The sequence below is a fragment of the Cheilinus undulatus genome, linkage group 20 (assembly GCF_018320785.1).
Source record: "Cheilinus undulatus linkage group 20, ASM1832078v1, whole genome shotgun sequence".
Taxonomy (NCBI): domain Eukaryota; kingdom Metazoa; phylum Chordata; class Actinopteri; order Labriformes; family Labridae; genus Cheilinus; species Cheilinus undulatus.
In genome coordinates this window covers 25,836,514-25,850,392 of record NC_054884.1, presented here as the reverse complement: position 1 = coordinate 25,850,392, position 13,879 = coordinate 25,836,514, and the positions used below count along the sequence as shown (strand labels likewise).

Genomic DNA, 13,879 nt, shown 5'->3' with positions numbered 1-13,879 from the left:
GGAACTTCACTGACATTTGTTACAGTCTGCCTCAATTTCACTTCTCCAGTGTGAGTTCTCAGGCCATGCATGAACACTGGACCAGATGGTTTGAGCACATAAATTGGGCGTGATGGTCATGCATCCTTAGCAATTCAGTCATCGCACAGTGTGAGCTGGCATTCCACCATGACTGTTATAGAATCACCTTAAAATCACACAGAGTATGACCCAGCTTTAAAGATGAACCACAGCAGCAGGTGCCCCTCCTGCCAGCAAAGAACAGGAAACTGACAGTCTCACCAAAACTGGACAACAGAAGATTGGACAAGCATCGCTAAGGCTCAGTCTCGATTTCTGCTGGAACATCTGAATGTCAGGGTCACAAAGAACAAGATGATTCTGATGCTCACTTTGAATCTTAGCAGATCGTTTCAGGCATGAGTGTGAATAAAATGTAATAACATGTTTAAGGCAGGAAAAAGTTTTTAATTGTTTTTATGATATTGTTTCTCTTTAATTAATGACAAATTAGTTCTCTATGAAGCATTCTGGATTAAATTAAGAAATAACAGAACTTGGTAATGAGCCACTGTCAAGGTGTTATGAGGAAATAACAACCCATACACCACAAAACAATTCACTACAGTCAAGAGCTCTACTTACCTGTAACTGAGGTTTTTTTTTTAAATTATGCATATAATTAACTGGTTTCTAAAGTTCTCACCAGCTGACAGTAAAATACTTCTACATAAGCCAAAACAATTATAATTTGTGCAAATAGTCTTTATTTAATAAATTGCCAGAAGCAAAATATAAAAAACAATCAGTGACACATTAAAGATCACTGTGTCCAAGTTAAAAAAAAAAAAACACCAAAAATGTACAAGTGCAGGTAATAAGGCTTTTGTAATGGTTTATATAATGATGTTACATAAGTTAATAAGTATGTACATTAGTGACAGTCATGGCTATTCCTCACAGTGGTTACAGTTCGATACAAAACAGATTCCTCATCTGTAGCTGATATTTCAATATAACTCAGAAATCAAATTCCGTTGTCATTTTAGTCAGTTTTCACTTCAGGGGGGGAAATACAGAGTACGCCTCAGACAGAATATGAACTTTAACCATTAAAAAACTGAGTTGACATCATTTTACAGAGCGAGCTTATATCTGGGAATCCAACAAAACCAAACCACACAAGCAAATAAAAAAACAAATAAAGCATCTTGTTTAAATTATTCCACATTAAACTTTCACTCTGACGACCCTGACAGGCGTCCAAAACTACATTTGGACGTCACACCGGTCTGATCAGAGCAGATGTTTGTTTTTCTCTCTCCCTCCTTTCTCTTCGTTGTACAGTCATGATGATCCCAGCCGTCTCTCTCTGGATCTGCGGGCTTGGAACTGCCTGATTGGCATCCTGATTGGCTGCTTGTTGAACTTTTCCATGATTTCTTTGATTCTGGACAGATTGGTGCGGCTGATGAAGAAGTCGCACCGTGTGGCGCCTATCTCGTAGCCCACCTCGCACTTCTTGGTGGTGACGCTGTAGCCCTCGGCTCTGGCTGTGACTCGGTACTCTCCGGGGTTTAGCAGGCGCCAGTAATCACCATCAGCAGCTGACAAGAAAGAACCACACATAAACAATATTTCCACACTTTGGACCGTGATCCCACTCACTGTTGGTTTGGCTGATGAATACTAAAAATAAACTCTAGCTTTACAACATGGGACTCACAAAACAGTGAATTGTCATAGTCACAGTGTATGTTTAAAACTTTCAGTTGACTTTTAATGAGAGGAGCCAGTTTAATAGGAGTAACCTATTAAACATCACCTAGAGACCAAAAAAGTTTTTTTTCACAAAACGGGCAAACCTAGATCAATAATAAATTTCAGATCACCTTTGACATTATCAAACATAATAAATTAGCCCCTGGTCAAAACACAGAAGCTTAGGTCCAATCCAATCCAAGAAGGTAAAAAATGGAGTGATGTATATTTTCATCCTAAAAGAGGGTTCCTATATATTTTTTAGATTTCTTTGTCTTCTGTATCAGTAGCAATTATAAGTAATCCGTTTAATCCCTGTTACTGTTAACCTGTTACTGTTTCTGATGCCAACACAAACAAAGCATGGCTTTGTTTCTCATTTTACCTTCATGACACTCATAGTAAAGGGAAACATTACAGGACTTTAAATGTTAAATTGGCAGTTAGAAATATTTTAGATAAAACAATATCTGTACAAACCTAAAATGATGATAATTTTTCAGTGTAAAATAGGTTAAGGAACCTTTAAAGCTCCTGTGAGGATCTCCTGTGAAGACTCAGTCAATGACACATTGCAATATGATGAGGAATGTCCATAATTTTAGTTTTACTAAGGAAAAATAATCCTGAACAACGCACATCTGGGCTGAAACAGGCATGCCGTAGGAATTTAAGAATAAAAAAAAAATAGGCAGTATGTATATACTTTCTTACTTACTGTATATACCCTCTTTAACTATAAGCTTACTCTTTAAGGATCGACCCACCCTGCTTGTAGAGGTTTAAGACTTTGAAAATAATAAAAGAAAGGTGAGGAAACCTAAGGCTCATGGTCTAGTTTGCATTTGTAGTTCATAAAGAGACGTCGGTTTTAATTTCTTTTTGCTCCATAACCAGATATAAACTTTAATAGCAGCTTTAAACCATGTAAATCATACATATTTATTAGAAAAAAAGATTAATAATACCATTGAAAGTTATTTTCTTTAAAGATTTATAGATTTTCACAGTCCCCGCTGTGTCTGGCACAACATAAAAGTAATCTCTAACTTTTCTTCCTGGTGAAACATTTACCTAAGGATCTTGTATTCCTGAGGGGTTTTACAGGGTCCATCTGAACATAAGGTTTATAAGGCTTTTAGTCACAACAAGCTTTAGAGTCCCACCTTATTTATCGCAGGAGCAGCAGTATGCAAATGTTGTCCTGGAAAGCTCATTTTAAACAGCTTACAAAGCAGAGGCAAAAAGCAGATGCCACATAAGTTTTTTATCTAAAGCTTGAAATTAAAGTTGAAGTGTTCTTTTTGTTCTACTTCTTAGACAGGCGGTGTTTTGTGTTCCTGTTTGGACTTTTAAAAATAGCTCTGCTTTGTCATGTTGGATTTTCTGCCTGGGTGTGACCTAAGAACACTGGTGCTGTATTTTCAGCCTTTGACTCACACCCAGTAATAACAGTGGAGATCCTGCTGGGTCATCTAAACGCCACCTGACACTTTTAAATGACCACTAAGACAACGGAAATATGATGTTCTGTTCCTGTTGTTGTTAATCTGAGCAGTTTCACACTGACCTACTTCTTGAATTTTAATCTGATAGGATTAAAGGTATGAGACGAGAACAAATTTTAAAATCAGATTGTTAAAACAAACAAACAAACAAAAAAAAACAACAGAAAATGTAAGATTGATAGAGAAACCTGACTGCAATTACTTGTGTAACAAAGCAGTGCAGGTTCCCCCAATCATGCACACAAAGCAAAAAATCAAGATTATTACTACAGTGTTGTATTAGTCATCTATCAATGAAATCATGTCCTCTTTAGTGGTGAGTCAGTTCGCAGAAGCATTAACACACAACAATAAAAATGTGGTGCAAGTTTTCTCTTTCCTCCGTTCCACCCGACTCTCCCTTAAAACCACAACACAGACAAAACAATCCACTCCTTCACCAATGCCCGTGCCACTGTTACAGCTTTTTGATTACTGCTGGGAACTGCCACAGTGAACTTAGAGAACACATCAATGAACAGCAGCATGTTCGTCTGGCCATCACTTGATGGTTCCAACCCAGTAAAATCTATTTCCACCACCTCCAGCGGTCGAACAGCTAATAGGCTTCCCAATTCTGTCACAACCCTGGGCAGTGAGGCTTTGGCAGCAACACAACGTTCACATCCTTTGCAGTACTTCTCAATGTCTGTGTGCATCCCCAGCGTATAGCATGGGGCTCTCACCAGCTGAAATGTCCCCTCCACTCCTTGATGGTCATGACCATAATGCATGTGCTTCAGCACTTCTGCCTGCAAACGACCTGGCAACAAGAGCTGATTCAAGCACCTCAGCCTTGAAACCAGAAGCTCCTGATACAGCACCCCTGCTTCTTCAGTGATCTTCTCCCACTGTTGCAGAAGTTCAGTGACCTCCTTGCTCTCCCTGGCACACTCTGCTCCCCAGTATCTTCCAATACCTGCAAAATGTCTCGACGACAACATCAGAGAGACCCCAATAGCATTCCCTGATGCACTTTGAAGATCCTCCACTCAGGCTGAAAGCATAGCTTTCACTTGATCCACGGAATGAAGGACTTCAATGCAGTCTGTGCAGGCCTGCTGTCATAGGAAGGCAAAATGCCAACACTGATGGGTTGTCAAAACCCTGCATTGGCAAAAACCTAGCTCAAAGTCAAACTGAGCTAGCTCAGACACCCATCTCTGCTCCACTGCCCACATCTTTGCCGTTGCTAGATGGCTCAGAGGATTATTATCCGTGAAGACAACAAATTTTTGACCCAGCAAGTAGTCATGGAACTTGTCTGTCACAGCCCATTTTAAAGTCAGCAGCTCCAACATCATGGCACTGTAGTTGTCCATATTCCCTTCTAAGCGCCTTAGTCCCCTGCTTGCATAGGCCCAAAGCCTTCAACCCCCCCCCACTATCCTGAGAAAGCACCTCCCCTGATGCTGATGGCTTGCATCAATCTCCAAATAGAATACATAGGTGACATCTGCATATGCTAGAACCAGGGTTGAGGTAAGGCATTCCTTCAGTGTCTAAAAGGCATTGTCGCATTGTTGACTCCACCACTCTGTGAAGGAGACCCCTTCCATGTTTAAGCCGTGCCCCCTCAGGGAACCCATAACTGAAAGGACCTGTAGAGGTGCCACAATACATGAGAAGTTCTCCACAATTCTCCTGTAATATACAACAAAGCCCAAGAAGGACTGGAGTTCAGCATAGGTAGTGGGATACCTCCACTCTGCCACTGCTTGTATGTTCTCAGTATCTGTCGCAACCCCATCTGCAGATGTGACATGGCCCAAGTATGACACTTCTGTTAAAGAGGGAACATTTGCTCCCCTTTGCCTTCACCCCATTCTCTTGGAACTGGGACAGAACCATGGACAAACAAGCAAGGTGCTGGTCAAAGGAGGTAGATAAACCCAACCTGTCATCAAGTACAGGAGCAGTGACTGCAAAGTGTTCATCTCTGAAGATTCGCTCCATGAGGTGATGAAACGTCCCAGGCGCAGACCAGACCAAATTACATAAGACCGAACTCAAAAAAGTCAAAAGGTGAGCCAAAGGCAGTCTTCAAACAATCACCCTCTGCCACCACAACTTGGTTGTATCCACTCAGCAGGTCCAGTGCTGAAAACCACTGTGCATTTCTGGTTGACTAACTGTAAGTTACACATTAGTTTATGGTTGATATACATTAGTTAATGAATAGGTAATGTTATCTAATGGTTAACTAGTCTTCAGTTACGCATTAGTTTATAGTTAACTAGTAGTTAGTAATGCATTTGTTAATGGTTTACAAGTAGTTCATCATACATTTGCTAATGGTTAAGTAGTAGTTCGTTATTATTGATAATTAGCAAGGAGTTAGTCACTCATTAGTCAATGATTAACTACATATTTATTACTAATTTCTTAACGGTTAAGTATGTTATTTAATGGTTCACTTGATTTCAGTTACGTCTTAGTCAGTGGTTAACTACTAGTGAGTTATACATCTATTACCTACTTACAAAAAAATTGTAAAATGGTATATCTTTAAATTTTTTAAGTAATGGTTAACTGATGGTCAACTAGCTAGTTACTCATTTGCTACCTACTAACTATGCAAAATTTGGTTACCCTTGTCTACATAGTGTTACCATAGAAAGTTTTTTTTTTCCATTAAACTGACCTCAATAGATACACCATAAAATCCTCTTACCTTCAGTTCAATCAAATACACAGATGCCCCAAAGTCTCAAACATAAAATAAAAGGACAGACCTTTCAGCTGTCAAAAAAGGGGATGCTACTTGTAACTTTCTCAATGTTTGAACCTTACCAATCACAGCAATGTAGCAGCAATTTTTCATCTCCATATGAGGTCAGTTACCCTGTACGCTAGCTGAGTTAACGAGAGGCAATTTAAAACACTGGGAATCGAGATCTGGTAATCCTCTAAAGTATGTATCTAGAAAGACTGAGCCAATCAAGTTTCTTTTTAAAACCTGGGACAAAAACATGAAGGATTTTCCAGTCCCAGATAGCGGAAAACTGCAAATTCTTATCATTCCTGACCTGATTAAACCTTTTGTGCAACCATGCCCAGGACATCTGTGCTTATATTTCTCCTGATTAGAAAGTAGAAAAGAATCTTATTGTTTCCTACAATGATGAGGCATACGGCTGATGTACTGTGAACATCATTATGGAAACAATGCATCAAAACTATTATCTGGTACTAATGCTTCAGAACAACTGCATTGAAAATGTCTGAGAAGGTTTAACTAGTTTAAAAGGTGACTGAAGACAGCAAAAAGGTACAAATTTTAAAATAAACACCCTAAAATCTCTCCTGACTGCTCCTGAGAACAGTAAGGTATCTGAAAGAAAGCTGTGACTTATAGTTAGTTCCAGGAATAATAACGCCTAATGTCCTCTTTGGACATTCGATTTCACGCCCGGAGAACAAAACTACTTTGGCTTTGAAGGTTGCATTTTTCAGGCATCTGCAGAGATTACCTCGAGGATGCACGATCAGCAGTCAAATTCAGAGCAGACACTGTCTGTGACTGTGATCTGAGTCAGACCTCAACCTGCAGCGCTGCTAGAACTCACCAGCTGCTTTCGTTTAGGCTTATTTATGCCATCTTACTCTGGAAGACTAAAAGTTACTGTACGAGTGAGTCATTCCTGAGGAATAACCTGAATTAAAGAGAGAGACGAGTCATTGGTGCCCTGGGATAACCTCTGCTGCTTTGACTGCAAGATTGCTCACACCAGTTCAAGGAGAAAGAAGAAATATTCAAAATGCAACACCATGATGGATCTATATAAGCTGATGTCAGAATATTTAACACAATCTTTGTTATTTAAATAATCTATAGTATCAAAGAGGTACCAAGGTTTAAAAAACTGCACATATTAAATAGCAAGACAGGCATGTTTTATTGTTATGTTATTGTAAAAAAAATGATGCAGATTTGTAAAAGTTAGGTTTGTCATCAAGAGAAGAAGAACAAATAATTCCTTTCAGTTCGCCAGGAAATCTAATCACTAATAAAGTTTTTATGTGGCATCACACACTCATGCAACTGCTCCCTAGTGGGTAAAAAAGGCTTCCTACTGCTGAACACTATGGAGAAGTTGATAGTTTCCCTGCTCAGGTATGCACTGGCTGACGAGGAGACAAGGTAATACTTCTACAAAAATTATCAGAGCAGGAAAACCCAGAGAGAACACCCCAATTCTACAAAATTTTGGGTGCTGTGTAAAACTGAGATAAAAACAGAGTTCAATGATTCAAATCTCATCAACCCATATTTTATTCACAATAGAACATAACATATCAGATTTTGAAACAGAGATATTTTACCATTTCATGAAAAATATTAGCTCATTTTGAATTTGATGGCAGCAGCACATCTCAAAAAAGTAGGAATGGGCCAACAAAAGGCTGGAAAACTACGTGGATCCTGAATCCATCACAACAGCATTGCTTCTCTAAGAGAACATACAGAGCAACATAAAAATGAAATCTGGCAGAAGAGACCCGGGAGTGTTTAGCAGCTATAATCCTATATCAGACAAGAATGAGACAACATTCCTCTTCCAAAACTCCAGCAGCTGGTCTCCTTACTTCCCAGACATTTACAGACTGTTGTTAAAAAAAGAGGGAATGCTACAAAACATGGCTTTGCCCCTACTTTTAAAATGTGTTGCTGACACTAAATTCAAATTAGCCAATTTTTCATGAAATGGTAACATGTCTCATTTACATCATTTGATATGTTATTTATGTCTAGTAAGAATAAAATGTGGGTTTATGAGATTTACCCCAATGTTTGTGGAACTAGGGTTGTAAATGGCAAATTAAGACTAATGGATACTACGAAGTCTCTGTGGGACAAAACACAATGCACTAAACAGACTTCCTCTAATCCTGACATCCTGTTAATTTGATCAAAACATGACTGTATCCTTTTTTAATGATTATTTTTGGCATCTGCTTTTGTTAGATAATGAGGAGGGGGAGTGGGGAAAGACATGCACCAAACATGCCCCATGATCAGTATTTCAACCTGTGACCGGTGAGTCAAGATGTGCAGCCTCTGTATGTAGGTGCCTGCCCACCAACAGAGCTAAAATGGCACCCAATGTGACCGTATTTTAACAAAGGTTACAGCGACAGTGATCCTGATACTATCTTTAGCTACCTTGCTTGCACTTCACTTCCCATACTGCAGCATTATTGACCCAAACACCCCAAAATACGTAAAACTTTCTATGATTTTAAACACTTTATTATTGCCACTGTGTAACACAAAAGATTCTCCTCTACTGTATATATACCAGTACACCTTCTGTCTACTTTCCACAGACTGTTCCTCCTGCATACACCATAACCTGCTGATACATAATTAATCAATACAGTTCAGACTCCCATGCTGAAAACTCAGATCCCTTTGCAGAGATTCTACATCTCTTTGTAGAATATTTAATCAGAAATTAGGCCTAATGTGACACTCTACCTGTGCGAACATCATGGCTGATTCCCTCCACAGAGATGGTAGCATTAGCAATCGGGCGACCCTGCAAGTCTCTCACCACACCTTTGATCCCACGATGCACCTGAACATGAAAAGCACATTTTATTAAGCTACTGGTGACTCCTTTTCCTCAGATATCACTACTTACTAATTTAACATAATATATATTAAATGAAGTGATTATATGATGTATAATGTATAAGCTTGAGTTTAACAGCACAGTTAAGGCTGTTTTTATATCCCTCCTCCTCATCTGTCTTCAATATTTTAACAAAAGCTGTGTCCCAACATGGGGGTGGATCCTCTCAAGTCTGTCACTAGAGAGAATATAACATAAGCAGATGAGAAGCTTGTCTCATTTTAAAAGTTTTCTCAAAGTACAGCAAAGAAGAGAGACTTATTCAGGAGAATTTTTAGGGGCAAGCCCTCTGCAACCTGCGATATCTTTAAATCACCTGTGCACCGGTCAGTAATTTCATGACAGACTTGGTTAAACCACAGCAACTTAGGACGGAATAAAGCTTTTACACCTTACATCTTCTAAATTCATTGGAAAATAACCTGCTGTTATTTTTGACAAACATATTTTTGACATATTTTTCAAGTATTACATACGTACAAATTGAATTACCTCAAAAGGGATTATCACAGCCTTGAAGACGTTAACAGTGATCAACAAATTCGATGTAGTAATTTTATCAAATCATAAGATATAAATTGTTACACTCAGGGTGTTCATGGCTTCAAACCTACAACATACATAGAATGCAACAAAAAAACAAAAAAAATTAGGATTTTTTTCCCACTTTTTTAAGTGCATTTTTTAATAAAGATCAGACCTGATCATAAATATCGAATATAGATTTTTTAAAAAGAAATTAACCCTATAAATGACAGTTTAAATGGGGAAAAAAATCATCTTTTTGTAATGTAATAAACACAAAAATGGAAATGTTCTTTTATTTACTTCATGCAAATTGAAGTATCTCAAAGGAGATTTTTACAGCCTTGAATATTAATTGCAAGAAACAACTTTGCTTTTTTGACACTTTTGTTTTTTTTTAGTTTTAGGATTTTAATAAATTGTTACAATAGTGTCCTAATGAGAAACCTGGGGATAAAGAGTGCAATTTCCCCTCATGCTAAAATATGGATAATGGCTAACATTTGGTGACAAACAGAAAAAACTGCAAATTCAAAGTAATGACTCCAAAATGGAAGCCTAACATCATAAATTGTATGTTTTTTAACTACAATGGCCGGGGGATCTAAAACTGAAGATTTAATAGATTTGAATGGGACATTTTTGGTCACGAACAGCCTGTATACCAGTGTTTACAAAAATTGTACGGAGCCCTTAATTGACCCGTGCAAAATTTTAAAATTCTATTGGGAATATAAATGTGTCTCCAAATTTACTGTTGCCATTAAAATAATCAAAACGAAAACAAAAGAATGATCCAAAGAATGCTGCGAAATGGCCTCAACACCATCTATGTGTTAATATTAGGCCGATGACTTTTTAAAGGCCAACCTTGATAACTTAGATTAATTCAGTCTTGAAATCCCTCAAAGCATCTCGAGCTATTGTATTTACAAGAAAGGGATGAACATGAGGCCCAGTGACCTTGATCTCTTTCCAAGGAACTCTTAAAATCTTCTCAGTTCATCCTTCAGTCAAAATTGGATATTTGTACAGGGTTTTAAGACAGTAACTGAAATCAGTCCTGAGATATCACATTTGCAAACAAGGTATGAACATTTGGTCTAAAGACCTGAACCTTTAAAATAACATCAGTTTAGTCTTGATTCAGAGTGGATGTTTGTGCAAAATTTAGAGAATATCCCTTATAGCAATTTTGAGAATGTACATTCATAAAAATGGCCTGGACAGAGTTGGGATGTAAGGATGAACAGGTGGAAAACTTAAAAACATAATGACTCTCAGCTCTATTGATGGTGCAGAGGCATAAAAACTTGATCTCTTATCAATCCCAGATTACAGAGACATATTTATTCTAAAGCAGGTCATCTAACTTAAAAATTTCCATCATGTGTTGAAGTAAAATATCATAATTTGAGTGTCAATTTGCCAAAGTTTATCTCTTACATTCACAAACAGACTGTAATGTCAGGATAAATATTTGACTTTACAAGTAACCACAGAGCACCTAAATGCATTATTTGTTTTTCTTTCTGTAGATTAACACTTTCCAAATCTGCCTGCATGGTGTTGATAAAGCATTTTTAGTAAGTATTATAGTGCATAAAAGCAGGATAAACCTAAAGTCAAATATGTACAGCCTAAAATAACTCCTAAATGATAAAAAGCATGTGTTTTTGTGATAACAGTGTGCATGTGTGAGCTGCGGGGGCCGTCTCGCCTCTGTACCTGCTCCATGAAGACAAGAAGAGACTCGCGATTGTTCTCCCACTCCTCTGGCAGCTCGCTCTCGTGAGGGAATTTGTCACAGCCCACATACATCGACAGCTCAAAGCAGTTGGTGTGCAAATAGCTGAAATCATTTAAACCTGCCAAAGAAAGAGAAAAATACCTGAAAGTTGTAACCAGCCGAGGTCAGAATTTAGACTTTTTGTTGGCTGGAGGGTTTTTTTTTTTTGCAGTCTGGCTTTGTTTGTTTTTCTTTGAATTCTTACATGATGCTTGGCGCTTAATCTTAGAGGCTTTGAAACAGCCAAAGGGGTTCAGGCCTGAATATGCAGATGTGCTCATGTGTGCTAACAAAGCGACAGCTCAAAGGCTCAGAGCGGTGCAGGAAAATCCTGCAGAACACAGCGTTAGGATCAGAGAGAAAACACACAGGAAGCTTTTGGACACTAACTGCCAGCCGCCGTGTGCCAAGCCGCCCCGTTGATGGTGCCGTCCTCTTTGGCAAAATCCTCTGTGTGGCAGACCCTTCTGTTAGCATCAGTCATCAGGCGGTGTGTAGAGGCGTAGGAGAAGGCCAGCCAGCGGAAGACATGGTCGTCCGGGGTGGGGGTAGGCTCCCTGATGACCCCTTGGGAGCGGGTTTTGTCATAAGGGAAGGTCACCACCAGCTCCCCACCCTGGAGGTTACCACCCAGCACGAAGGGTATCTTCTCCATCCACGCTATCAGAGCACGTGTCTCCACGGCAACCTGCAGCGGGGACACAGGAGAGGCGAGCATAATGTGATTTGTGCAATCATCTCAGCTCTGTGATTGCTAAATTAAGTCCCTCATGCTGAAAATAATTTCACTGCAATGTGCTCTAAGGAGTGATAAAGCCATCAAAAATACTGTTAAAACAGTCCCATGCTTTAAACTAATTCCACTAAAATTTACTCTGAAAAATTGACTTAATTTCATCACAAGTGTTTGCCTGCTACAAATCAAGATGTGGCTAAAACTGTCCCTGTTGTTTGGGCTTGTATAATTACAGCAGCCTTCCTCTCTGATTTCTGATTGGCCGCTCAGCGAGGCGAGCGAGGACACTTTTCACAGCTTTCCGAGCACAGATGGGGATCCCAGCTCTACAGCTGCAGCAGCTATTCTGGAGGCTCTGTGTGACTCACTCGTTGCTCTCAGTAACGTCAAACCACTCGTGAGGATGAGCTTTAAATAGATGGCTGGGTGTATTTTAGCTCACGACAGCTTTGTCACAAATAGCAAACGCAAAAGCTTCTCCAGAAATAGACAGAGCTGATAAGCCAGTGTGTCTTACTACCCTTTTTAAAAGGGGAGGGGGGTCTTCACTGTGGGTTTGTTTGGTCAGTTTGAGACTGTGTAGAACAGGAACATTCAGTATATATTTTTCACCAATGAAAATCAATGGCAAAGACATGAATTTAAGATAATTAGGACTCTACAGTAACAGTAGAAATATAAAGTCAACTAAAATATTTTTCTGTTCCAGTAGCTTAGAGACTTCAGTCTACAGATTTTAAGCTTCAGTGTGAAAAGCCTTGCTCTTAACCTCACGGTAATCAACCTTCAGCAAGACAGAAAAAAATCACTTAAAGTAAGTTTACAACAAGATGAAATCAGGCTAACCGAGGCATTTTGGGACAGATACCACTCTGGTATAGGCACATTATGGTTTGGCATTTTACGAGGGATCCACTTCTTGACCTCTGCTTCCCACAGTATAGAGTTAAGATCAGGGAAGTTATGGTGGATGTCTATTCCATCGTTGCTCCACCGACCCAGAGACCAGCCACTGAGCTCTGAACCCTGAACACAAAGACAAGAAAAAGAAGATCAACATGAAGGGAACTCATCAACATGCAGCTAAGACAAGTCAGGATAGGTTAGGTTATATTAGGTTAGGTTAGAGTATATTAGGTTAGGTTAGCTTTGGTTGTCTTGGGTTAGGTTAGGGCAGGTTAGGTTAGATTAGGTCAGGCCAGGTTGGGTTGGGTGAGGTTGGATAAAATTCGGTTAGGTTGGGTTGGGTTTGGTTTAAGTACATTTGGTTAAGTTAGGTTAGGTCTTGCTATGTTAGGTTAAGTGAGGTGAGGTTGGGTTGGATACGGTTAGGTTTGATTATGTTATGTTGGCTCTAGCTATATTGGGTTGATTATGTAAGGTTAGACTGTGTTACATTACATAAGGCTGGGTTGGTTGGGCTGATTAAATTAGGTTAAGCTAGGTTTGGTTGTCTTGGGTTAGTTAAGATTAGGTTAGTTTAGGTTTGGCTGGGTTAGGTTAGTCTGGTTTGGTTAAATTACGTTAGGTTTAGATTAGGTTAGGTTAGATTGGGTTGAGTTACGTTACATTAGGGTAGGTTAGTTTACTTCAGGTGGGGTTAGGTCAGTTTGGTTTTGATTATGTTAGGTTATGTTTGGGCAGAATAGGGTAGGTTGGGTAAGGTAATGTTGGTTTAGATTAGTGGTTCCCAACTTTTTTCCCAATTGAAACCCCCCTTCACATATCTAAGAAGAACTGCACCCCCCCCCCCCAGGACCCATGCAGAAAAAAGTGACATATTGCTGTCAGAAATACACATTTATTTGAATTGTTTTCATTGTTTAAAGCCAAACACAATATGGGTTTTATGGGTCATATGGGTTTTATCATGACCTTAGGT

The 13,879-nt window shown here is 39.1% G+C and overlaps 1 protein-coding gene across 2 annotated transcripts in view; it reads right to left on the bottom strand.

Moving 5' to 3' along the window:
• Window positions 1-759: 759 nt before the first annotated feature.
• cpxm2 (carboxypeptidase X (M14 family), member 2) overlaps window positions 760-13,879 on the bottom strand; it is a 55,730-nt gene continuing 42,610 nt past the window's right edge. For both annotated transcript variants that reach the window (XM_041814883.1, XM_041814882.1), the window contains 5 exons: window positions 12,844-13,023; window positions 11,652-11,949; window positions 11,201-11,340; window positions 8,791-8,890; window positions 760-1,607 (listed from right to left, as the gene is read on the bottom strand). In XM_041814883.1, the coding sequence (XP_041670817.1) occupies window positions 1,348-1,607; window positions 8,791-8,890; window positions 11,201-11,340; window positions 11,652-11,949; window positions 12,844-13,023 (978 nt within the window). In that variant the 3' untranslated portion in view covers window positions 760-1,347. The remainder of the gene's footprint in view (window positions 1,608-8,790; window positions 8,891-11,200; window positions 11,341-11,651; window positions 11,950-12,843; window positions 13,024-13,879) is intronic.